This window comes from Pteropus medius, unplaced genomic scaffold (genome assembly GCF_902729225.1).
Source record: "Pteropus medius unplaced genomic scaffold, Ma_sr-lr_union100, whole genome shotgun sequence".
NCBI lineage: Eukaryota > Metazoa > Chordata > Mammalia > Chiroptera > Pteropodidae > Pteropus > Pteropus medius.
Window position 1 is genome coordinate 17,895,429 of NW_024350319.1, and position 26,819 is coordinate 17,922,247.

Sequence of the window (26,819 nt, forward strand, 5' to 3'; positions counted from 1 at the left end):
CCTCCTTCAGCTCCATATCGTTGTCAGTGTCTATGAGTGTTTGTTTGTTTGTCTTCTTTGTTCATTTATTGCTTTCAGTTTTCTATCCCACATGTGACCTGGAACTCCCTTTCCCTCAGATTAATGAGTTCCTTTACTTCCATTAGGTCTCTATACAACTGTCATCATGAGACTTCCCCTGACTCACTTACATAAAATTGTGATCGGCCGCCAAACCCTTTCTGTTGGGACCCACTGCTCCCTCTCATTCTTACCATGCTTCATTTTCCTTCCTAGCAGTACCATTTAATGTGCAATATTTATAAATGCATGAGATCAGGGACTTTGCTCTTTTTGTTCCTCTATCTATCTCCAGCACACTGAACACTGGCTGGCACATAGTAGGTGCTCAGTAAATGTTTTCTGAATGAAAAAATGAACAGAAGATAGGAAAACTGTCATTGAGGTAAAAATAAAAACAAAGAAAATCATGAGTCCATTCGTATAAGACAACTAGTTTTGAATCTTCGATGCCCTGTGGCTACCAGGCTGGTTCTCCCCCTGCCCTCCTGAATATTTGGTCATAACAACTCTGACATGTGTAAGTAATATCCCTTTGCCTGGTCTCTGAAACAGTCACAGACGCTTATCATCCCAAGAGGTGAGAAATATAGTGCTTATGATAAGGTAAAGAATGGATGAATATTAGGCACAAAAGAAATAGATATCTATTTCGTTCTGGCTGCTCTACATAGGTCTAATCTACCCGAGTGTGGGGCATGTACAAAACCAGTTGGATTCTTGGGTCTAGAATTCACTCAAATGACCCCTATGTGCAGTGGGGGTCAGTTTCTTAGGCTCCTTATGGCCTGATACTCATACTCTCTCTTTTTAGTACATGTTTTGGATGTCTTTGTCCGATGGGTTCTCTATTCTCTCCCAACCGTGATTCTAGCTTTCACCCTTTGGCCACATACAATTTATAATTTGGCTCACATTTGACATTTGTCACCTTTTTTCTTTCTTTCAGCTGTGTAGTATCTATTTCCTTTTAGGGTATTATCTTTCTCTTACTCTAGATTCTTGATAGGAGGAAACTTCCAGGGCTTGCCCACTATGGAAGCTTAAGAGGCTGCTCCTTCCTCTTCTCACAGAGGCAAGCATATGACCTAAGAATGCCCAACAAATAGGAAGTTTCTTTAGGGGATTTTGCAACTTGCGCAAGAATGGGAACAGTTGGAGGCCATTCGTCCAAGCAATACCATACTAACTGTCCTTTTCCTGCTGGGAGCTCACCGTCAAAATTCCTACTTCATTACTCTGGTTCTTGCTTTTTCTCAGACTGGTCCTGGTCTTGTGTTAATTGTAAGAACTCCTTATCTCTTTTTGTATACTCCCTTGTGCATGAGTTAGTTATTTGTATTTGTTACCTATAAGACCAAATCCTAGCTTATACACACACCCTGTTTGCACTGAGGACACTCTAACTTTTTGCTCCAGGCTCTGCTAGGGAGGGGAATGGGACAATAGAAGAATTCATAGTAGAGAGAAAGAGGTGGCAACAAGATATCTTACTTGCCTTTTTTTTCTCACAGCATTTCTATTAGTTTTCTATTACAGCCTAATAAATTACTATAAAGCTTGTGGCTTAAAATAATACACATTTATTATCTCAGAGTTTATGTAGGTCAGAAGTTCGGATATGGCATAGGTGGGTTCTCTGCTCAGTGTCTCAGCAGGCTGAAATCAAGGCGTCAGCTGGACCGCCATCTCCTCTGAGGCTTGAGGTCCTCTCCACTGGTTGTTGGCAAGGATGCATGTCCTTACAGTCTCCTTGATAGCTGTTGACTGGGGACTGCTCTCAGCTCCTAGGTAGGCTATTTTTCATGGCCTTACCATGGGTCCCCACCACAATGTCTCTCATATATGGCAATTTGTTCCTTCCAGGCCAACAGGAGAACATCTGCAACTTCGAATCCCTCCAACTTCTTCCATCTCTGATTTCTATGCCCTCTTTTAAAAAGGCTCACCTGATTAAGTCAGACCCATCCATACTCAAGGAGAAAAGATTATTCAGGGTGTGCACACCAAGGAGTGGGAATCTTGGGAACTATCTTAGGATCCAAACTATCACAGAATTCCTGTGAGGCTGCCACCTGGAGAAATTTATTACTTGGTCCAAAATTATTGTATGTATTCAAAGAAGATAAGTCCATGACAGCTGGCGACAGTGGCTAACATCCACGGGCACAGCTTTTGTCATGTAGGCCATTCCTGAAATTGAAAGCAATGTATTTGGGGTGCCAACATGGGGAGACTTATTAATATTTCTAGAATGATTGATAACAGTGTTGAGTAGATGTTTGCCTTATATGTGTGTGTGTGTGTGTGTGTATTATATATATATATATATATATATATATATATATATATATATATATGACATATTTATTTGTGCATTTTTGGTGTTTGTTTCTTTAAATGGCACAATCATTAGAAGGTGACTTCTAATTAGAAGAATCACAACAAATCATTTCCTCTAGTCAGAAAGAATGCACTCTTCAGTAATGGGGGTACCAGCCAACATGATTCTGCCACCCCACATCCATCAGGAAAAGAGATCATTCTCTAGCAGCCATGTGGCAAAATTGAAACCAAGTAATTATAACACAACAGTATCTAGGATCCATGACACCTGCTTTACAAATAAATCTCCTGGCTTTGTCTTCTCCTTTATTTTCAATAAATGCTCCAGTATTATTGCCACTGCATTAATCTAGCAGCGGGAAACCATTATCCTATGACAACAGTCTCTTCCATTAACATTATCTTTTAATTTTAGGATTGTTTATATGACTGCTAGAAGCTACTAAATTAAGATAAAATGAAGAAAAAATTGTTTTCTCTAAGTCAAGCGTTCAGTCAAGTTACCCACTCCCCAAATTTGACTGTGCTGGCAAAAGAGAAGCCATTATTTTTGTATCAGATTACTAAATACTATTTGGGTATAAGCTGAAATTACTAGAAATTAGACATGCTTTAAATGTCATCTTGGACATAACTATTAAACTTCAAATTATTATTTATATCATTTCCTATATTGCATGGTATATATTAAGAGTTCGAAATACAGGTTATTTTTTAGGAAGCAATTTTTATAGTAAATAAAACAATAATGAAACCATAATGATGAAAACTCAGTATAGAAATAAGGGAAACATTTGTCCAATAGAGTTTATACTGAGAAATAATTGAGTTTAGAGAGTGTAGCAAAAAGGAAACAGGAAGAAAATAAACCTAAATTAAAAGAAAGTGGTGATTTTTAATGATTATTATTTAATGTTCTGACAAATGAACTTTAAAATTACAGTTACATCACATTAAATGGTATCTGTAACTTTTATATCAAATATATCACAAGCATTCTTTCATATGATAAGTAATTTACTTACTAGCTGTTAATGTAAAAAATTATCTTTTATTTATCAGTTGGATCCTAACACTTGAAGACAGTCTTTAAAATCTTTCATTGTAAGTTTTGCCCCATCCTCATTTGTTCCAATGGTCTCAGGGCTCTTTTTCCAAAAGGTAGAGGCTGGTATAACTACAAATGAAGAATATATTTAAATAATTATTAGAATAGTGATACTCTGCATTCAATAGTCTAGATCTATGATTCCCTACTCCCATGGATAAACCACACAGAAGAAAATTAATAGAAACTGAGCTATTGTTTTAATAGAAATTGTACTGAGGAAAAAAAATGCTTAAGCTGTGAATTTCCCATATTGTTAATGAACTTCAAGCAGGCCATCAATATGTGTCCTATTTACTGATAGGTGCAAAATAGGTGGTGGGAGATCAATCAAAACCCCCTCCATAAATTATCATGACTTCTAGAAATTATCAAAACTTCACTGGAGTGTCATACGTAGTCTTCCCAGCAATGAGTTATAGTCAATAATTCATTCCCTGACTGAGCTGATAACAGGCAGATATTCTAATAATGTGCCAGGATTTACTACTGGACACAAGCAGTGAGTAGGAATTTCAATGCAGCGTTAAATGTTATCTCAGTGGAAAAAAGCAATAAAAACAGGACAGAGAGAGGCATCTGGGTACAATGCTTGGATGTTTTAACCCTCTAATTAGAACAAACATGTACAAAGGTAGTGTTGTTTAAGTTTTCTTTTTATTCTTTGAAGCCAATTGTTTCCAGGGTAGTGCTCTGTAATGACTTCTGGCCTTATTGTAAGAGAGCACAACAGATGGTTCTGAAAAAATGCCGAAAAGAAAGTCTATTTCATTCTTTTATTCTTGAGTTGTTTCCCCAAATTTTAAAATGGTTTCACTTGAATATGCTTTTTAAAAAGGAAACTTTCCTCACAAAATTATCATCTTAGACTTAAATATATTGTCAGTGATTTCTTATCACAAAGAGAAATCGACAAATTTGCTTTCTCTGTCAGAATGTTCTGAAGCTAGAAAAGAAGTGGTGATTCATCAAAAACAATTTTATTATGAAATTTGATTTATGTTGAGAAATATAAATGATGACGTTATAATGTGTACCTCTGCGTGGAGGGAACACATTTTAGTCAATTGAGTTATCCAATTTTATTATTTTAAAAAAATCCATATCTAGTTGTTCTTTTTATTCTAAAAAATTTATGGCACTATATAGAGTAGAAATGTGTGTTTTTCATGTCTATGGACAGCTATGGATTGAACTTTCCTAATTCCACCAGGGTCATTCGTTACAATTAGATGAATAAATATTATCATATTTTCATCAACTTTTTTAGTGAGCAGAGACCAGTATTATACTTTAAAATATTACATTTCATTACAAATCTACATAAAGAAAAAGCTTAATTATTGCAATAATATAATTAAAAGTGACACTAACTGAAGAAGCTGTGGTTTTGGGCACTTGAAATTTCTGAATTATTAGCCTTTCTTTTACCAAGAACAGTTAGTGGAAACATAAGGGGGAATAAATTATGTTTTAATGCTTTAGTTTCTCCATCAATAAATGCTCATTTCCATCGTCTTGGAGAGGAACTGTAATTAATGTTAAATGGAATTTCTATTTTCTATTGGATTTATAATTCTGATACATATTTTAGTACTTCATCTCACATATATATAAATGACCCGGGCGTCTATATACACTCTTTTGTAACTATTTTAAAATAAAATTTATCCGTAGTAAAATTTAACTCAACTTTCAATAAGCATTGCCTGTTGACCCATTGGACCATTCAGAAGACCCTAATGAACATATAGGATACCCATGTGTATAGTCTGATAATTTATTTGCAATAATATATGTAGAATATCACTTGTGCTTGAATATTGTTGACAATATTCAGTCCTAGAAGTAGGTACCATAAACAAGCCAAATAATTTTTTCTGTGATATCCTCATATGAAATGTATTCATATATTAAGATTTACTGATAGCTCTGAGGAAGATCTGGGGGACTTTTAAGGTTCTGTTCCCACCCTACTAAATATAGATGACGAAAGTGAGTCATTTCCTGCCACCATAATAAAAGTGGCCTTTCTATATCAGGCAAAATAATTATCACAGATGTATTTTCTTCTTTGTCATCATCTTTTTCACCTTTCCTATCATTCCCAGGAGTTTCAAATGTCTAAATAAAATAATTAAAAGCAAAATCTACATCTTAAATTATATTTCTAATCACAATATCAATGCTTTTTCTTCAGTGATTTTATAATTATTTTATCGCAATAAAATCAACTTCACTATTCTTTTATATTACCATATAAAAGAGAGCTTAAGATAGGACTTCTTATATACTGATTAATATAGTTTGGTGGAACATTTACCAAATGTAGATATCTGGATTGCTTTAAAAAAAAAGATAAGATTGTTCTAATACAGCAACTACCTACTCCTTTATCATATGAAACATTTAGTGAGATATTTGTAAGAGATTTTGAGAAATACTAACAAAACGCAGGCAGTCGGTAAATTTAAAGTAATATTATTAATATTTAAAGCCAGGATATGGTTCTTGGAAATGTAGGTTTTTAGATATGTTGTTTGCTATAAAACCCTATTGTCAAATGCTGCAGCATTTTCCCTAACTCTACTTATCATGCAGTACCTGCCCCCAAACTCCCACCTCCACTCCCAGACACCACCACCACACAAAACTGTCTGAGACGTAACTACCATTCTTCCTCCCTGGGTTTTCTCATTACATCTTTTGGTAAGGTAACTACCTTTCCCTCTTCTTCTCTCTACTCTTTTACATTTTGGAACTGTCCTAGACGCAAACTTTTTGGATTCACCTTGGCTGAACCTTTAGATTTCAAGGAATCCCCATGATAGCAGCAATAAAGACAGGCAGATTAAAAAAGGAAATCCTTCCTAAAAAACTGCGTTTGAAACAAGTTTTGCACTTACTTTAAAAGAATAAAATATTTTTTTCTTGAGAAATAGCTGGTCACTTTGTCTTGCAGGCTGCCATAACAGCGTCAAATAGTCTGACTGTTCTCAAGGTATCAAAGGCAACATGGGTCTGTGTTGAACCTCTGGTTCCTCATAGGAGATTCTTAAGAGAATTGTCACTTGGAGAATGGAGATATAATTATGACTGAAGGACTTAAATGAGAAGAAAGGAAGGTATGGACAAGTAATTTGGGGCAATTAGGGGGCATGAGGGCTTGATCGAGGATCAATATGGTTTCTACCTTTAGTTAAGATTCAAGAAAAAACAATTTGAGTTTCTCTTTCTTTTCCAAAGCACTGAACTTTTATTCTCATTGTAGGTAAGTAGGCTGAGTGTTGAATGTATGATATCAGCAGTTATCTTGAACTGCTGGGTGCAATATAACATAATTATTTTGAATTCAGGCAATTTTACTATATACCAGGATTATTCCTTTGAGCACTGTTTTATATTTGAAGAATACCCGAATACAGAAATCTGTTACCCATAATGAACTTGTGTGTATTTACACACTTTTTGTGAGTTTAGTATCCGTGGAAATAAAAAAACTGACATTGCTTTTCATTCAAGCAGATACTCTACTTTTAGACCACAAATCTTACTACCCAGATGAGCAGAGTACAAAATGCAAAGAATGCAGAAAAAAAAACTACCCAGAGGTGGCGCTGTGGTTAAAGTACACCTGAATTTTTATTACAGTGAATGGATTTACTCCCTACCCCTCAGAAGACAGACTGTTAGCCATTATCTCTTTTGTATTTCTATAACCACAACATCAGCAAATAAAGCTCTCTGGTAATATACTCCCACCCTCTCTAATCTACCGGGACATATGTAAAGACCTCACTCCACACAGACTAACACACTGAAACCGCCTGCTATGCCCCTTCTAGCCTAGAGGTCTATATTCAAAGTTTCATCCATCGTTCTCCCCTTTCCTTCCACAGAAACTACATGGATCCTTTGGGGAAATCACTCAGTGATATCGAACATGTGCGTGGTTAAATTTCTAACATTCCCTTTTAAAAGAAATATTTCTTTTTAGTATACATACTTCGGGAAATACCTAAAGTATGACACTTCATTATAGAATTGTGTATTACGTGATCCATTTAAGAAAATCATTTAAAAAAGAGGAAAAATTAACACCATTTGGTTTAATTCCCTCATTTGAAGATGAGAAATATTAAGGCCCAGAAAAGGAAATTTACTTGTACATGACAATTCATAACTTAATTGTAGCCCACTAAGATCTTATGTCATCTCTTTTTGATTATTATAAGTTATTAATAAATTGAAACTGAACCAGAGAATTAAATGGTGTGCATTATTTGTTTATGGGGTTCCTTTCCTCATTTAATTTAATTGAGTTTTCTTTACTAACCTTCAAGGAATATTACCTCTTTTTAAGTTGGCCTCCTTTAATCACACCCATCTGCAGCTGTTTTCTGTACAGGACATTTTAATTACTATTATAGTTTTAATGATTTTTTTTTTCAAAAATGTTTTTCATACATGCACAAAGTGACTTGATTATAAAAATGCAATTTTAAATAATCACTAAAATTAAGTCATTTGATTTTGAGGTGCTAGAAATATAGACATGAGTATTCAATTTGGTATTTAACATATCCTCTGCTCGATGTTATATGCAATGATTACCGTTTCTTTTGCAGCCTTCATTTTGATGGTTTCAAAGACAGAAATCCCCACACAGACACTAAAACCATAGATGTTTAACATCTGCGTTGTCTAGCCAGATTCTCCTGCAGGTTCCTTCCCCCAATCCAGCACTGCTGAGTGTAATACAATATGAAAACTTGTCCCACAAGGCTGGTTTTACTTAATGATACTTAGCAGAAGGGCTTTGCACTTTCATGATAATTTCCACCAGAAAAATCTCTCTGGAACTTACTAATAATAATCAGACCTAATATTAGCCTCAGATCAGAGATTTATTAAACCTATTTGGCAGGAAAGATAAAGTTGAATGACTAGGTATTCAAGCATCTAGGTTGAGCCTTGGCCCTAGAAAGACACTCTCAGGCTAGCACCCTAAAAGCATTCCTCAAAACTTGATTTATACTAGAAGTGACCTTACTCTCCAGAGGCTGTGAAATTGCAAATTTTGCAATTACTTCCATTGCTTTTGAGGGCCATGGGAAATTCAGCCTCTCATCCTCCACTGCGGGGTGCATGCATAGAAGAGCAAGGCTTTCTCCCCGAAGTTTTCCTCAACTCCGAAAATAAGGATTGTGATCTTTTTATCACTAACAATTTAAGTATCTATGAAGTGCCTACTAGGCATTTGGTTTATACTCTAGTTAACGCGGAGGGGGTAAGTATTTAGGATCTATTGATTCCTTTACTGGTTTTACCTTGTTAACTGAACTTCCACTAAGGTTCATAAATCTCCAACGCCGTGAAAAAAAAAATTTTTTTAATCACCTCGTGTGTGTGTGTTTGTGTGTGTGTGTGTGTGCGCGCGTGAAGTCCACCGCCCTAAGATTTCGATAAGACTTTTCTTCCAAAACAGCAAGAGGCCCATTTCTGAGAAAGATGTGAAATAAGTTTCCTACGGGTGTCGCCTAGGCGCGAAGGGAGGGCAATCCCCAAAGGGCACACGGGTGCGGGTCCCGAGGGGTCCCCCGCGCGCTGAGAAAGCGGGTGCTGCACCCAGCGCCTCCGCTTGCGATCCTAGGCCGCGCAAGGCAGCCCTGGCGAGGTCCCCGGCGCCCCGGTCACTTGTCCCCACCTGATTCGAGCCCTTCCCTTCTCCTTCCTCGGCCGGCTCTGCCGCCTGGCTCTCTCCCCCGCCCCCAGAGTCTCGTTTCAGGCATCCCTTTGTCCTTCCCCGGATTGGCAGGTTTTATTATTCCGCCTGAACAATCCGGCCGCCCAGTGGCTGAGGGTCGCTGACGTCGACGGCAGAGCCGGGGAGTAGTTGGGATTTTGCTCTGTCAGTAACACATGTGTAAGAGCCGCGGAGGGAACGAGCGAGCGAGCGAGCGAGCGAGCCGGCTAGAGGCCAGCGCCGCCGCCGCCGCCTCCGAGCCGGGCAGCAGCAGCGCCGGCAGCGGCGCAGGCTCCGCGAGCCGGGCCCCAGCCCGCCGCCCCGGCGCGCCAGCCTCCCGTCCTCCGCTCTCGCCGCCGCCGCCCCTCCCGGGGCTGTTGTTTCTGCGGCAGCTCCCCGGCCGGCGGTGCAGGAAGCTCGGCCGTGCGGACGCCGCCGCCGCCGCCGCCGCCGCCGCCGCCGCCAGCCCGGAGCGAGCGAGCGAGCGCGCGGGAGGGAGGAAGGCGGTGGAGGAGGAGGAGCGGGAGGAGCGCGGGCGGGGGCGGGGGCGGGGGCGGGGGCCGCCGGGCGGGGGAATCTACAAAGTGAAGCCACATTGCCAAACTTGCAGCAGCGATTGCAGCAGTTGCTGCCGCTGCGCCGCGCCTGAAGCCGCGCCGCGCTGGCCGAGGGCTCCTGCCGCTGCTTGCGCGGAGCTGGAGGACGGGGACGAGGACTGACACTTCTGCTCTTGGCCGCCTGCCACTTACGCGGGGTCCCCCAACCCTGCCTCAGAGCAACGCGTTAAAAAAAAAAAAAGAAAGTAGTCTGTAGTCTCTCCTCCCCTTTCCTGCTTCTGCGAGAACTCCCCTCCCTCCAGCCAAGGCGCCCCTTCTTTGGAAGCCCAGCGGCTTCACTCGCATTTCGCCGCCGCCGCCTCTCGCAATATTGCAATATAGGGGAAAAGCAGGTAAGGGGACGGCTGGGGAGCCGCGGGCTGGGAGGGGGGAGGGAAGTGGGGGCCTATGGAGGCCGGGGCTGTTTTCTTTGGCTTCCTTCCCTTGACCGTCCCAAATTGCAAGTAAACAATACGTTGGCTTGGATAATGCGCGAGTCTGAAACTACCGAGGCCGGCCTGCGAGCTAGCACGGAGAGCAGCTCCGGGCCGCCAGCTTTGTAGCGGTTCCTGCTTACAAAAGGGTTCTCGGAGACCGGGCTAGTGAGGACCTTGGAGGGGGGTGGGGAGATTTTCAGTTCCTCAGGAAAGGCAGGGGTGCTGAAAGGAGGGCTTAAGTATGAGAAGTAGTGTGGGGAAAATAGTCACGATCCCCCTGCCCCCCCATTCCCTAGTAAACAGTATTTTTGAAAACAGTGGCAGAAAAGATCTAAGTGAGCAGGATTCGTATTGCTGGGTCTTAAAAAAAAAAATTCCTCTTGGCTTATAAGTCTTTTGTTCCAATCCAGGAGAAATCCGGTGAATCACCTAATTAAAATCAAGACATGAATTAAGCATCCATTTTTGTACTACAAATTGCCGGCGCTACGTTTGTCCCTCCCTTGGTCTCCATTAAAAAACACCAAGACGTTGTTATGGGGGGATTTTGCCTTTACGCTGGGTTCTGCTTTCTATTTCACTGACTATCCCAGGACCTAAATTGCTTGGCTATGTAATTACTAGAGTATAAGCCTATTTAACTTAAAAGCTTTCTTTTTTTTCCAACTCTAAATGAAACTTGATGAGGGCCCGTCCTTAGTTATCAGGGGAGTCAGTTTCTGGTCAGTCCTCTTGATTCATCTCTTTTAGATTTAATCAGCATTAAGGTATTGCTTGTCCTTAAGAGCTTTAGCTAATGGGGTTACTGGATGCTTTTCTCAGTGTAATGTTTCCTTTTCAAAAAAAAAAAAAAAAACATATATTTACCTCTCACCAAAGAATGGGGGGCGGGGAAGAGCTTGGAATCTCCTCCCTCCCTCTCCTCTTTTAAAAAGGAATTCGGAGCGATTAAAACGTTGGGGGGGAAACAGTTTAAAGACCTAGGGCAGGAAATGCAGATTCATTTGGGTTAGGGCTGAAATTGTAACAAAAAGCAATTCCTCGAGTAAATGCATCAGATAAATCAATTTACATAAAGGTATGATGCATTCGGATAAATGCAATGCTAATGGGTTTTAGAGTGGTCTTGTTTCCAAAGTCTCAGGGTTTTGTTACAGCTTAATTGGTGCAGTTCTTATTCTGGTTTATTGTGCGGTCTCCGGACACACGTTCCGGGACTCTTTCGGAGGAAATGCGTTTGAAATCGGCCTATTTAAGGAACCCGAGTCCTTGTTTCGTTCCCTTCCCCTCATTTCTTTGCAGCAGCCAAGTTGGGCCGGGGACAGGCAAAGTTCGCCCTCTCTCTTCTGAGGTATCAGCTGAATGTCTTGAGCAGATAGCCGGGAGCCTCGGGGGGAGCCCACACTCTCGGCTTACAGAGGACAAAGACAAAACAGGCTGCTTAATTGGCAGTAAATAACTTGATCTTTTTATAGAATAAGTGACTGGAGGAACACTAGGACTTTATTGGACTCAGGATTGGAGGCAACAAATTAATCGGTTTAGGCTAAGCCTTATAAATTGATTCCTATATTATACCCCAGTTGCTTCTCTCATGACATTCATTAGAAAGAGTGGGGAATTTTTAAAAGCAGGTTTGGTGACAGCAGGACTGGCTCGAACTTAACTTGTGCATCCTTTAATAGTGCCTTCTCGCATATTATCTGCTGACCCCCCTTTTTGGAGGAACAAAGATTCAGCATTTAAATTGCTGATCAAGGGCAGATTAGTGAGACCAAAGTGGAGAGTGTTTGTATAGGAAGTTAACAGGCATCCTAAAGTTCAATGATCTATTATTCTTGCCTGTGTCCTGAAAACCCAGAGAAAACACTCATTGATCTTCAAAATGAAATGAGATTTGGAACAATAATGGGAGATGGCGGTCACCACAATGGCATGTGAAAGGTGCTGTTTAAAATACGAAAAACCAGTTTCGCAACTTTACACACCGCACTCACTCAGTTGCCTCCCCTCCCACCACTGCCTCTCTCCATCTCCCCTCTGCCGGTTCCTCCCAGAAAACCGAACTATTTCCAACTTGTGAACTGCAGCTGCACTTCCCAGGGCAGAGCTCGGGAGGGAACGTGGCTCCGGCTGGGGCCGCCTCCTCACTCCCCTCTGCGGCTCTCGGGGCTCGGCCGGGGCTGGGGAGGGGCCGGGCGCGGCGGTGGGTGGGTTTGACCCTCATTTGCTGGAGGCGGGCGGCGAAGGAGGGGTGGAGAGGGCGGTGGGCGGAGGCGGGGGCCGGGAGGAGGTGCCGCGAGGGGTGGAGCGCGCCGCCGAGCCTCGCTCTCGGAGTTTTGACAGTACCCAAGCTGAAATTGTCAGCGGCGGCGAGCGCTGGAAAGTTGAGAGGAGCTCGTGGCCCCAGAACAAAGCTTGAGAAAAGTAAACAGGCGGCTGCTGCCGGCGAGCCTCCCTCCTTCCCTCTCCCCCCTCACCCTTCCCGCCCTTGCCCTGCTGCTTCCTTCCAGCAGCTCTGTGGGGAACGGGTTCGCTTGCTTACGCTGCGCTTACTAACTTTTATGTCGCCCCTGTTTTTGTCTTTCTTTCCCTTTCCCCTTCCCGCCCTCTGCAGACCATGGTGAATCCGGGCAGCAGCTCACAGCCGCCCCCGGTGACGGCCGGCTCCCTCTCCTGGAAGCGGTGCGCAGGCTGCGGGGGCAAGATTGCTGACCGCTTTCTGCTCTATGCCATGGACAGCTACTGGCACAGCCGGTGCCTCAAGTGCTCCTGCTGCCAGGCGCAGCTGGGCGACATCGGCACGTCCTGTTACACCAAGAGCGGCATGATCCTTTGCAGAAATGACTACATTAGGTAAGACTTGGCTGCTGTTCCCCGAGATGGGTGAGCAGAGCAGTTGTAAGGCCAAAGGTTACCAAGGGTTTTAAAGAAAGGAGTAGGGCACTTATGAGAATTCTTTGTAGTCTTCACCTCAAAAACCTTCTGGTTGGCCCGTATTTGAGGGGTTCAAGAAGCATGTGTTAACCTTCCAATTTTTAATGGTAAATTATGTCGAATGCCATATGAAGTATAAACTGCCCATCTGGTGGGAATTGAGCCACTAGGTGTGCAAAGGTTGGGCACTCAGGGGACCAAAATTTTAAGCGGTCAGCCCCAACTGGACTCTGCTAAAAATAAACATTTCAAGTGGGAATTAAACTTTCTTAAAGCAAGTTAGGGACCTACATAGAAACTCAGAGACAAAAGGTTGACTTAAAAGCGTGGTTAGAAATTATTTGCTTACGGTGATGGCTAATTATATTTACATAAGCACCTTTAAACTTTTTTGAGTGGAAACCTGTGACTCATTCTTTGTGCTCCTTGTAAAAAATGCTGATTATCTTATCAGTTTAAAGACTTGTAATTCTTATAGCAAAAAAAGCAAAAAAAAAAAGAAAACCTTAAAATTTATGGTAATATTTCTCTTTATATACTGTTACTTGGAGGCTTGTGATGCTAATTGTTACTGTGTGGTTTGTGATGTAGAATTTGCAGTTTTTTCACTTAAGGAATGTTCAGATTTGGGGTTTTTTGTTGTCGTTTGTATCACTATCCTCGGTCTCCAAAAGATTTAAGAAAAGAGACTAGAATTATACTAATCTTGCATTTTAAAGTGATGTATAGGAACATTCATATGCCTGTGTAAGCAGTCTTTTCCAACAAGTTTCAGTGCAATTAATGGAAAGAATTCAGGAGGTCAGGTGCCTATAGGATCTTTTCAGGTGAACTCAAGCTACTTAAACTCATTAATTTGAAAGGAGGCATTTGAAGGATTACACATTTAATTTGAGTAAATGGTTTGATAGACTGATGCACATGAATGCTTCTAGGAGGTGTTCTGTTTCAACATCCAGTAATTAAAAAAAAAAAACCCACACGCACACCGTTGATACTAGAGAAGCGCTCGAGAACCGCTATTAAAAAGAATTGTATTCTATTTAAATTTCTGATCTAAACAATTTTCTTTATAGTGATTAGCAAGGAATTTTGTTTATTAATGGCGATGAATCAGTGGACGAGATATTTTGTTCAAAGTTTAGCACCATTGTGATTCCCTAACTCTGCGTCTAGAACTGCAAAGGATCCCAATGCAGTTGAGCTGAGTATGTATGTGTATGTTTACTCCAGTGATATTAGTGTAAAATGATGGAGTAAAATGACATTTGGTTATTCCAATAAGCCAACTTCTGTCCACTCTGCTGGCATCCTCAATCAGCCAAGTAAAAGACATATAGGAAGAAAGAGGGCTTTTATTTTTAAATTAAGATGGCGGCATTAATTTCACTAAGTGTTCTTTTAGAAATAGATGTTGGAAAATCAGCGGGAGCACGAGTGTAATGCTTTCTCGTCCTCTTTCCAAGCAATGCTATGAGCTTTGACAGTATTGTAATTAAATAGAGAGCAAAACTGGTAAGAAAGGAGGGTGGTTTGAAGTGGAAAAATTGACAGTACTGTTAAGACAGGGTGAATGGTACAGATTCATCTCTTCTCCAAATGCTTTCAAAAAACCTTCGCTTCTGATTACCACTAATTAAAAAGAAGATGGGTCCACTTGCATTCCCTCAGGACAAGTTTAGGCAAGTGGCTTCCTGGGAATCGCTTCCATTACTTTACCCATTCTGGGGACAAATATAAATGCCCATTTGGTGTTTTCTTGTGGCTTAATGGATCAGTGGAGAGAGGATGTGTGCCCAGCCCTGAGCCTTAATTAATTGGGTCCGTATTCTTACTTCCTTTCTTTTTTCTTCTGAATTTGAAAACTGGAGCCAGGCTTGCTCTTGAACTAGATGCTGTCCTGAGAACCTTAGATCTGTCCAGGAGTGATGAGTTCCAGCTCAGTACCAAATTGCCCTCACACTGCTCAGGGCTCGTCAGCAGCTAATCACCCCCACCCAGCCCCCAATTTAAGGGATCTCTGAAGTCTTCCTTGAGTGTTCCCTCTCTCTGCCCATCAAGGGTGGAAAGGTGGGGAGGCACATGCGTTCTTTTTCCTCTCAGCTACCCACTCCCCAATCTTCCTCCAGGACACTTGTTGGAGGAGCTTTCAGTTCTTCAAGAGGCCACGGAAGAGCGGAGTAATCCGCTCTCTGGCCGCCAGGTGAAGGGGACCGTTCGGCTCTAAGGCCTGGCTGGAACCACAGAGCGATTTATTAAGGGCTTTTAAACTGTCTGACTTTGAGGTTGTGGTTTTCTTTAAAACAACCAAGATCTGGGTAAAACGCTGCGGGAGAGCTGGGAGAGGCTGGGGAGGCGGGGGCGGGGGCGCTGCACTGCTTTTCCCCAGTCTCCTCCCCCCTGGGCGATCAAGTGTGGATTGGGTAGAGCTGGGCTTCTGCCTTCTCTCCCTCCAAGATTTCAGATAAAGCGGCTGCCTTGCTGCAGCGAATCCGCACAATTAAAAGCTTTAATTAGTGGCTCCTCCATTTTCTTAGTTCTGATGGGCTTTATCTAATGAGATCTGGTCTCTGGCTTAGATCTGCTCCGAATGACGTGTCCGCAATGAATGAGAGCTGCGTCGCAAACAAAACATTTAATTAACAAAATTGGCCTCTATGAGAGGGAGGGGGGGGGGGGAAGGAAGAAGAGGGTGGATCTTAAAGGTGTCAACATGCCTGCCCCCCCGCCTTACAAAACTTGGCGAACCTTGGTACTGTCCCCTTCCTCCCAGCTCCTGACCCCCCAGCTCAAGCCAAGCTCCACCAAGTAGCTTCAGAAACTCCGTTTCTCCTTCCTCGAACCCGTCTTCCTTCACCCCCACCTCGGCCCGAACACTGGCGGAAAGTGCAGCTAGAGGAGGAAGTTCGGAGATCGACGGGTGGGGCTCCAGGTCCTGGGAGGGCGAGGAACCGCGCCGGAAGCGCTGGTGGTGGTCCTGGGCGAGCCTTTTCTCGCCTGGCCCTGGCGGGGCCCGAGCTGAGACCGGGCTGGCGCCGCCGGAGGCCGCAGTCGAGGCGCCCAGCCGGCCAGCGGCCTCGGGCCCGCGAGGGGGCGAGCGCTGGGAGGGAGCCCGGCGAGCGAGTCGCACTTTCTGTCCCCGGCTCCTCTTGGGCGGTTCATGTGGCGCCCGCAGCCGCAGTGAGCGCCGCACAGCCGGAGGGGGGGCCGGGCAGGGGTGGGGTGAGGGGAGGATGTCGGTGGTGGAGGGTGTGTTTGGGGAGGGGTAGCGTTAGGAACGGAGGCGCCGCCAGACAGCGAGTTCATTTCCCTGGTAATCAACAGCAAGCTGCTATATTCAGAGAATGCTGTCCCTTTAATTGAACAGGCTAGGTAATTAAATGGCACTTTTCCAATAGGACGTGCTAGGTAAATCTAATAGTTGGTTATTTAATATCACTTTGAAGTCTGCCCACTCAAGCACAATGACAGCACAGGAGCATGTGAACTATTAGCTAGGAGAAGAAAAAAAAACCCAGGATCTCAAAAATTAATTAAATCGCATGCAATTTAGGGGGAACGTTTATCTTGATTTGTCATAACAGAATTAATTCAAGGCCTCCAATTCACTTGGGGGCAGATCTGTTACTCTGAATTAACCAAGCGTAATTTGGCTGATTTTTTTTTTTTCTCTCCCTCCCCTCTCTAATGCAGCAGTTGCGATTATTCACAGCCCCCCTCTTAAGTATCAATAGCTTCTGGTGCTTTTAAGGTGCTTGGTCTCTAGTTATTCCAAAGTACCTTTAATGGACTTGGCTCCAGGCATAATTTCTGGGTTGCATTTCTTTGTTACATTTAATATAGCTGGTGCAGAATTTAGATTAAATATAGGAACCTGCTGGAAAACCAATTGCGTTTGGATCAGTAGCTGTGGATGTGCATTTTTCTCCTCAGATAGGTTGCTGATATTTACTCGCAGGTACAAATGTATACCTTTCAGCCACACTCTTAAAAACACACCTCTCCTTCCCTGAAAGCAGTTTAGAAAACACAGCCAGATAGTACTGCATATTACGTGTATTTTGCTTGAAGTAATAATGCAGTTGAAAATAAGCCCACCTATTGGTCATTGGAGTTATGGAAAGATGCTAAGCATGGCTTGCCCTCTCCATCACTTTATGTCGTCGGCAAGGAGAGTTTGAAGCTGAGCTGGCAAGCAGTACTAACACTACATTTTCTTCACATAGGAGCACCTTGAAAGTGCAGTGGTTTGGTGGGATTTCTTCCCTTCTTTTCCCTTTTTCCCATATAAGGAACCTCTTGATGTTTGTGATTGATTGCATTGCCCAAATGCTGAAATATTAACGACCTTCTTGGACTGAGGACCCAAAGAAAGGAAACTGAAACCGATTCTGTCATCACAATTAAAGACTCCCCTGGCTTTAATTAGCCTGACCTGGGGTATATCTCCCCGTTGTTTGAGTTAAAGAGAAAAGAGCCCATTACAGTCCAGTCTGAGACCGATAGCTACTTAATTGAGCACCTAAAGCCTCAAGCCTTTTAAATCAAACACTGTCCTGGATAGTCCCCCTGGTTAGATAATTAACTCTCTAGTGCACAGAAATGTTAAAAAAGAAACAACTTTTCAGGAAAAGGTGAAATTCTAATGGTAGCCTTCTGTCTCTGGTAAAAGTGGATTAAAATGTATATAGGCGTGTAAATTGTTTTGCTCTGAGGCTGTAGATATGGAAAGATCTTAAACTCTATTAATAATGTTCAATCTTACATCAGTTCTGGGTAGATCTTGGTAATTTTCAAACTTCGTAACTATAATTTTTGACACTTTAGGAATCCCATAATTTTGTGGTTGAATGAATGTTCCCTGAAAGGTTATGAAAGTGGCACTGGAGAAAATAAGATGTATGAAAAGCTTTTGGATTACATATGACTGCCCTGATTATTAAAATACACTTAGATGTTGAAGATACACAACTGACTTTACTCAGGGTAAATTGTTAAATAAATGAACATTTAGTCTGGGTAATCAGATCTGTACTGTGAAAGGGTATTTTTGAAATGGAGTGTCACCGTGTACCTCTTGGTAGTGGCAGCCATGATTATAGACTCCTATCCATTAAAATACTTCTGGGTTGCTGTAAGAGGATATTTGATCCTTAGCTCTGGTAAGATTCTGTTCCCCACTCGTGTTACCTATACACACACAACCCCCCACATCCTTTATCCTCAGCATGTATATAGCCACATTGACAGGTTTTTAACTATATTTTTTACCCGATTTGTTTGAATTTGGTACTGCTCTTGGGGATTAGAATTGCCCTGCCGTTGACTGTAAACTCTTTCTTGCCAAGGCCATGCTAATTCTTTGGCCACCGTGCCTTTTGGGGGAACCCTCCTTGTGGCAGCAGTGACAACTCAGACTGGCAGGATGCTGTAGGTGAGGCACCGGGTGGTCCTCATCAGTACTCCTGAAGTGGTCCAGTATTAGGAGATGGCAGGCCGGCAGCCCTCTAGCTCTCACACGGTGTGGTCCTGCAGTTAGAGGTCTTGACAGTATATTATTTCAGCTTTCTCTCTGTAACTGTTCTGATTCCGCAAGAACGTGTCAATGTGTCGTGGATCTCAGACTAATTAGTTTTGAAATGGAGTTTTGATTGAACTCTTCAAATCGATGCTGCTGCAAAATTTGTTTCTCGGCCTTCCTATTAAAAGCCATCTTAAGGGGCAGTTTTACTACTCTCCCTGTCGTTCAGTCGATACATTTAATAACAACTTACAGGCTATTTTCAATAAAGTGGCGACAGCAAATTAGTAGTTTGAACATGACAAGCCTCTTCTGCAAGACCAGATTCTGAAAACTCAAAGCAATTATTTTTATATAGAGGCATGCCGCAATCATTCAGATTATGGGGTGTTCTATAGGAGCGTGTCTCCTGGTTTGACACAAACTGCATTTTATGACTTTATTTGGACAAGAAGAAATGCAAATATTAATATTTATTATGACACCGATATGTTAATTTGTAGGTCGTGTTACCTTTGTTTTTTAGTGTTGAAAGTGCCTCTCTGACTCCGTTTACTTGTGCCTATATCATTTTTCAATGTGAAATCATTTTGGTCTGTTTAATAAATATTTGTGGATATTAAAGAGGGAAGCCCAAAAGCAAATAAAGCTCCCCAGCTTGAGTCTACAGATCCCATAAAAGCCAAATTTTGGTATTCATTAAAATATTTCGTTACACCTATAGAAGGGTATAAAGAATTACATATATATTTTTTCTTCAGTACACCATACTTCCTTGAGCTTTCCCCTCCTCTGCAGCCTTCTCCTTCTCCCCCTCCTCCCCCCATGGCAGATGTTGTGGTCTCATTTGATTGCATAGGAAAACTGCAGTGATACAGCAAACACCCAGAGAGATATGATGACAAATGGGTCCAGATCCCGGTAAATTACTTTCTGCTCAAATCGAAATTTCATTCAGTTTGTTGCTAGCAGAGATGAAGTAATCTAAATTGTGGACTCAGGAGCAGATAGAGGGAAGTTGGAGCAAGCATTTCATTATCAAGAGAGAGAGAAGGTTAGGATGAAAGAGATGAGCAGAGGCAAATCTTAAGTGTTGACACCATGATTGAAAAGGTTAACCCATACACATTATATATCAACCTGGATAGCAGAGAGTTTCTAATGGAAAGTCTGCACTGATGGAGGTTTACGGGAGTTTCAATACACTGAGCATGATGTCTTCTTAGATATACAATCAAATCCTCTTAACCCTTTTGATGACTCATATCTCAAGATATGATTAAAGTACAAAAGAGTTCTTCATATTATTTCAAGGACACAATGCATTTAAACTCTAGTCATGAATTGTATCTTTTTTTTTTTTTTATGATGAACCCAGTAATCTGATAAAATGTGTGTAGAACAGAATTGTTTTGTATTTGCTAGAGGTGTAAGTCAATATTTTGATTAAATCCGGGGCATCCTCTTCCTCTGCGGTAGGCAGAAGTTAGTTGTGACCCCCAAACAGATTTTCCCCAGGTTATGTAAATCACTCATAAAGTGTGAGGCCTGCGCCTAAGCATTCAGTCTCTGTCACATGCACTCCAAAGGGAGAGCGAAAGGCCAGGGATTTCTTTTTTCTTTTTCTTTGCTTTAGGATTATTCATCGGTGTCACCCGTCATCTTTGTTTCAGATTATTTGGGAATAGCGGTGCTTGCAGCGCTTGTGGACAGTCGATTCCTGCGAGCGAACTCGTCATGAGGGCCCAAGGCAATGTGTATCATCTTAAGGTAGAATTCGTTCTTCCTCTCTTTTTAAAAGAATCATACCTTTCCTACATGGAGATAAAGCAAAGCGCGTTTCTCTTTAGTATGAACTCCGTTTTCTCAAGCTGCAGACTCTGAAGGAACCCATTGAGACTGTAGCGTGGCAGTGATGATTACCTACCCACCCGCATCACACTGCCCCCGCACCACACAGGCATACACATTTGTCTGTTTCTGTCTTTGTTCTGATCCAGTTTATTGTACTGATCCAATTTATTGTGTTTTGGCTTACTGATTTCTGGAATCATGTTGAAGGAAGAAACACACTAAACCTTAAGTGGCTCTGTATTTGACACATACCTGCTTTAAAATAGTTTATAAACTTGCGACCAAAAAAAGAAAGGAAAAAGATAAAGACTTGTACTTGTTTTCAGTGCATTTGCTTTTCCCTTTCAGTGTTTTACATGCTCTACCTGCCGGAATCGCCTGGTCCCGGGAGATCGGTTTCACTACATCAATGGCAGTTTATTTTGTGAACATGATAGACCTACAGCGCTCATCAATGGCCATTTGAATTCACTTCAGAGCAATCCACTACTGCCAGACCAGAAGGTAAAGACCCCGCAGTTACTAATAAGCTTTATTAGAGCAAGTTGGGAGGTTCAACCTCTTTGAACCTAGCAAGGGAATTTTCCTGGGTGCTTGTATTTTTGCATGTCCTTTTGAAGAAATGTAGATTACTCATACATACAGAGTTCAGAAATAGGAGAGTTGATTAAGTTGTGAATCTTTTCTAGCTAAAAAGAAAAATCCTTCTCATTTTATTATATTTGTAGCTTTACCGTTGTTGAACATGGGATTATCACATGCAAAATCAAATAGAGCATAAAACTTATATATAACTAGTTGTTTATCCCATTTGACAATTTTGAAATTCAGAAGCATGATAGATGTGAATAAGGTTATTGGGGGAGGAAAAGTAGAACATTTATGGTAGGAAAGGGAATAAACGTCTTTGTCATGACAGAATGATTTCTGTATTAATAATAGCAATCTGGACACCTGCCTTCCAAGTCCAATTTACGATGCTTTTATTTTTAGAAAATCAGTTTTACAAAACATTCTATAATTCTAGAGGAGAGCATTTTTGTTGATTGGTAGTCCCGTAAAATTTGAATAAGTTATGACTTTTAAAACAGAACTCTAACTCTTCCTAATCACTTTGGGCTACTGATAGCTCCATTAAAGATTATGTATCTCGATTCTTCATCCACACCTGGAAAGTTTTTGGACCAGAGTTGGAAATGAGGACATTATTCGAGCGTACAGGTCACGTAGTATTAGAAGGCGCTTCAGAGGGAAAATTGGTGATCAACAGTTGTCCAGCACACCCAGGACTGGATAGTTTTAGATCTATTTTAATCTCCTTAATAAGTCCTATAGCTATGCAAGTGAGTGCATTTTGATAACTGCTGTGCCTAATTTGTAACAATTACTGTCAACCTTCAGTTAAGAGACTGTTCATTCTACACTGGCCCAGAAAAGAGTGAAATGTATGACTCGTGTGCATAATTTTATTCACATCATATTTCATACTGATTATGTATTGATGACATTGATTCATTTACTCTTTACAGCGCCACTTGCATGGATATTAAATCTTATTGACCACAGATGAATTTTAATTTCAGATCGGTGATAGATTTTTCCATCAGCTCTGATAGTATGTTTGACTTTTTCATCATTAACCCAGGCAATCACACAGCACTGAGTTATTGCATTGAAACAAAAAGTGCACACTTCACTTGGTAATTCTTTATGGATTTACAATAGGAACTTCATTAATGTCTGTTGTAAGGATCACAAAACAAAAAACATTTATCTGCAAATAGGAATTTAGCAAGCTTCAAAAGTTTCGGGAAAAAATATTAGGCTTCTTTGTCTTCTGCAGTGCATTTTCTTAATGCTGTGTATGGGGAAAATGACTAATATTTGAAAACTTTTAACCATTTAAAATTATACTGCCATATTTTAATGCTCATATTTATCATTTTTCCTTACACAAGTTTACGGAATAATTTTAAATGTATTTTCCATTTCTTTATTAAGTAAATGTTAATTACCTCACAATATGCACACTTTAATTTACTAATACAGGAAGCTACATAGAATGCTGTCTTAAGAATAGAAGTCTAATTTTTTATTGCAAATTAACCAGTCACCATTGATGAGACATTTCAAGCTGCTTTAAGGAATGCCAATACATATAAATATGTACAGATTTTTGTGGTTTGAATTCTAATAAAGTGAATCTGTATAGAAGAATTGAGAACAATGAATGGGTAACATAAATATTTTCAGATACCCATTTCAATTTAGAGGCAAAGCCATTTGTAGTTACACTTGGTAGCTTAAAGAAAAAATGAGCTAGGAATAAAACAGTTGATCTCTTCCCCACTCCCTCCATTGTAAAAGCTTAGTTTTTACCTAAATTCTTTCTTGACTTTGTTACTGGTTCTATACCATTTCTTTTCATGACTTAGCAAAATTTAAAAAATGATTGTTAGAGCTCACCAACATGCATGGTGAGATCTGAAAAATGTGGAGACGTGATAGAAAACGTAGCCAAAACGAAGCACTGAACATAGGCAGTAGCAATGTTAGCTAGGGACTAAGTGCAAAGGACAAATAAGAAATATGAGCAGGGTCTCCGTACCATCTTTTTGAGTACAAGGTGATGTAAATTTTGAGATGTGAGGGAAACTGGAGAAAAATCTGGTTTACGTGGTTTCAAGATTGCATGTATTGTGCCTTTCATATAAATCTCCTGTTTTCCATACTTTTTTTCCCGAATGAGGAAAGGTAGGGTGTTCGTTTTGGAACACAAAATATATAAGGCGATGAATATGAACCTACTAGTGTGTATTAATATTGGAAGCCAGAAGAGACAGGTGACCTTCAAAAATTAATAGCTCTTAAAAGGCGAAAGGATATATAACTTAAGGATATGTTCTTATCAGAAGTTGGTGAGAAGCTGTGTTTTGGGGGTGACGTTAATTAAGAACATTTTCCTGTTGGTATAAATGTCTCACATTTTTGCCCTTGGTGCTCAGCTCACCATGAGCACAGTCAATTCACAAGGTAGTTTTTGTAAATAAAGGTTTTGGGCAAGCCGAACACGGTCCAGAGAGATATTAATGAGAGGGCAAGGGGGAAGAAGTAATGAAAACACACTTCCTGGTGGAACATAAACTGTTTTGTGGTCCTGGAGAATGCTTTAAAATTATTTTTTCCAAAAGCCTCTGGCGTTTCTTTTCTGGAGGAGATGAGATGGGGAGAAATGACAAATAGCTCCATTTGATTATTTTCTTCTCTCTCATTCTCCATATTTTTGGTAGGGAAAATTGGACATTAATTTCGGCCGTTTTCCTTCTATTTGCAGAACCAATTACGTTTTGTGCATAATGCATAATAAATATACCCAAGCATCCTTTGGCTTAAAAATAATGAATTGATTATTTGTAATCCCATCTTTACAGCAGCTAATTGTATGGAAAGTGTAGACCCCCATCATCTGGTCCCTTTAAACTTTTATTCTTCTGAAATTTGTTCCCAATGTCTGGGATATGTAGTTTAGTTCTTGTTCTGCATCATCGGCTTTTGTGTATTCTGAGAACAAATAATTTTAAGCTTTTAAATCATATAGTCTCTTGGCTGAAATCTCAAGACCACTAGTATTCAAAGGATCTACAAAATGTTATAGCCGATATCATTTAAAGGAGGCTTGGCTATCCTTAGGAGAATATTGCCTTCTAGAGAGTTATGTAAATGCAGTCAGGAATTGTGGCTAATTTTTTTTTTTCTTTCCCCTTTTTGTAAATTTTTGCCTGCTCTGGAATTCTTTCTTCTATGCAGGAGTGATGGTTCCATCTAGAATTATTGCGCTTTTCAGTAAAGTAAGAGATCACACCTCTTTAGCTGGAGGAAAATTTAGCAAGTGTCCTAGTTTACATATCACTTCGCAATTCCCCTGTAGTTACATAATTGGTGTTGTGTGTGTGTCCATCGTAGAGGACATTTGATGCTCATTTATTAAATATGCTCGCTGGCTGCTGCCGCATCTTTGTTCTGGACAGACAAATTACCTTTCTCACACTGAGCTTCCACTCTGGGGAATTAAGCCTCCACCACTTTAATTAGCTTGGAAGTGGGGGGTTGCAGTTCCTAATAGACTGCAGGCTTTTAGTAAGTTAGGGAAAGAGTGAAACGAGAACTTCCTGGGAAGCTCAAAATGTCATTTAAAACCATAAAAACCTAATATATATTATTTCATTTTGGTAATTGCAAACAGATTGTATTTGATGACTGTAGATTGTCATTTCTAGCTTAGACATTAAAGTTAGACTTCCATTGAACTACATTCTTTAGTTGATCATAAGTCATTAACACATTACATGTTTGATTCATATATTTAGAATATGTAATATTAAGTGACATAGATAGGAAATATTAAGTGAAAAGTACTATTCGAATATTTGTATGTATATGTGTGTGCGCGTAAACACACGCACACATGCCCACATATAGGTGTGCAGGTCCATGCCTATAGGTAGAGAAGGACAGGGGCGAATAGATGTCACATGGAAGTATCAGAATAATAACTGCCAATATTTGCTTAGCTTTTATTAAGTGCCAGGCACTGTTGAAAATACTCCACATATATTATGAAATCCTTACAACAGCCATATTATCCTCACTTTAAAGGTGAGGAAACTGAGACACAGATAGGTTAAGTAACTTGTCAAAAGTTACACAATTGAACATATTAACCCAAAACTTCCTTGGGCCCGGGGGTCTGTAGGGAAACTTGGCTCTGAATGTGCCTTTAAGATACGACTACTGGCAAGTAGTCATAATTCCTTTCAGAAACTTGCTTTTAACAGAGTTAAGCAATTCATTGTAGAACTTTACACCAGAAACTTTCTGAAAGTCCATTTATTGTCTCATTTTCTCTGCTAGTAAAAATGTAGAAAATGTTATGCTTTAGTTCTTCACTGCCGGAGTAAGTAGCGTAGAAAGCCTCCATCAAGTCACAGTTGGGAAGTAATCTAATAAAAGAAGATTAGTGAATATAGAAAAGACAAAAGCAGTCATATTTGAGTTTAATATCTCTCAAATTTAGCATTTTAGCTAAGATGCCCATTTTTATTTCTTGCAGGTCTGCTAAAAGGTCAGAGTAATGCAGAATGCGTGCCTTCATCTCAGATTTTGTTCATCACAGGTGGATCCCATGTGTCTTCAGTAGACAAGTCACCTTTGTAGCTAGCACCAGTGCCAGCTCCATGCCATTGCACCTTCTTTAGTCTTGATTGCCCTTCCTGCATTTATTGGTGTATTAAAATGACTGAATATGAACATTAAGGACTCCATGAACCTGGGCTAATGGGAGACTGTAGAGAAAATGAAAAAAGATCCACCGGAGGACATCTTGGGGGGGTGGGGGTGGGGAGCTTGGGAGGAGGGAAATGACTAATGAAGCTAATTAAAAGAAGCATTCAAATCTGCTTTCTACCTTCATTAACAATTAGCAGGGCACTGGCCAGAGTTTGTACCCTGTGTTTTACCTTAACAACATTCTACTTGCTCTTTGTATATTTAAGTGTTGTAAGGAAATGTGTTTCAATCAAAACCGAACATGAGATAAGGAAAAGAGATGTGGCTTTTGTGATATTCTATCACAAACACTTTTATTGTATCTCTGTAAAATACAATGTATGTATGCATGTAAGTGTTTTCGTCCTAATGTTGCTACTCCCATGGCGAAGGAAAAAAAAAAAGAACAAAAAGAGAAAAAAAAATTGGAAAAAAAATCAGGCTCATAGCAGCTACTGTGTAGAAATTTCCCTCTACTTCTAATTTGCTGAATGAAGAAAAAAAATCTTTTATTTGTGATATTTTCAGAGACATTTGCTCTAGTATGGTGTATTTAAATAATAAAAACTTAAAAGAAAAAATATTTGATGGAGTTTGGGTTTAAACACTGCTTCTCCTCTTCTGTATTTTGGAAAAATTCAGGGTTTTCGTGTGATACCAAGCTCACTTGAAATTTTAGGGGTTGAGGGAGGTGGTGTGTATATTTATTTAGCTCTGAGCCAGTAAGGTATTCTCCAAATTACTTAACCATGCCGTTTTGGCAGGGGTACAAAGCAATGTTTCTTAACTGAGTCCTTTTTATAAGTTCGGAATATTCTGTTAACAGCACTTCATTACACCTCTCCTATATCACAGTGCATCTTTTGTGTTTATATGTAAATATTTGTTT

General features: G+C 40.7%; 1 protein-coding gene across 2 annotated transcripts; it reads left to right on the top strand.

The window, feature by feature from the left end:
• The first annotated feature begins 9,857 nt into the window (after window positions 1-9,857).
• Window positions 9,858-26,513, top strand: LMO4 (LIM domain only 4). Of its 2 annotated transcripts, none has more exons than XM_039838748.1 (5): window positions 9,858-10,209; window positions 12,911-13,149; window positions 20,425-20,521; window positions 20,954-21,109; window positions 25,716-26,513. In XM_039838748.1, the coding sequence occupies exons 2-5, from the start codon at window positions 12,914-12,916 to the stop codon at window positions 25,722-25,724; spliced, it is 498 nt and encodes a 165-aa protein (XP_039694682.1). In that variant the 5' UTR covers window positions 9,858-10,209; window positions 12,911-12,913; the 3' UTR covers window positions 25,725-26,513. The 2 variants fall into 2 exon arrangements, with proteins under 2 accessions (XP_039694682.1, XP_039694683.1); XM_039838749.1 differs by lacking the exon at window positions 9,858-10,209 and adding an exon at window positions 12,568-12,720.
• Window positions 26,514-26,819: the final 306 nt, after the last annotated feature.

Coding starts and splice junctions, on each gene's coding strand:
- LMO4 (XM_039838748.1), top strand. CDS start 12,914: ATGGTGAATCCGGGCAGCAGCTCACAGCCGCCCCCGGTGACGGCCGGC. Junction 13,150..20,424: donor TGCAGAAATGACTACATTAG/GTAAGACTTGGC, acceptor TCTTTGTTTCAG/ATTATTTGGGAATAGCGGTG. Junction 20,522..20,953: donor GCAATGTGTATCATCTTAAG/GTAGAATTCGTT, acceptor TTTCCCTTTCAG/TGTTTTACATGCTCTACCTG.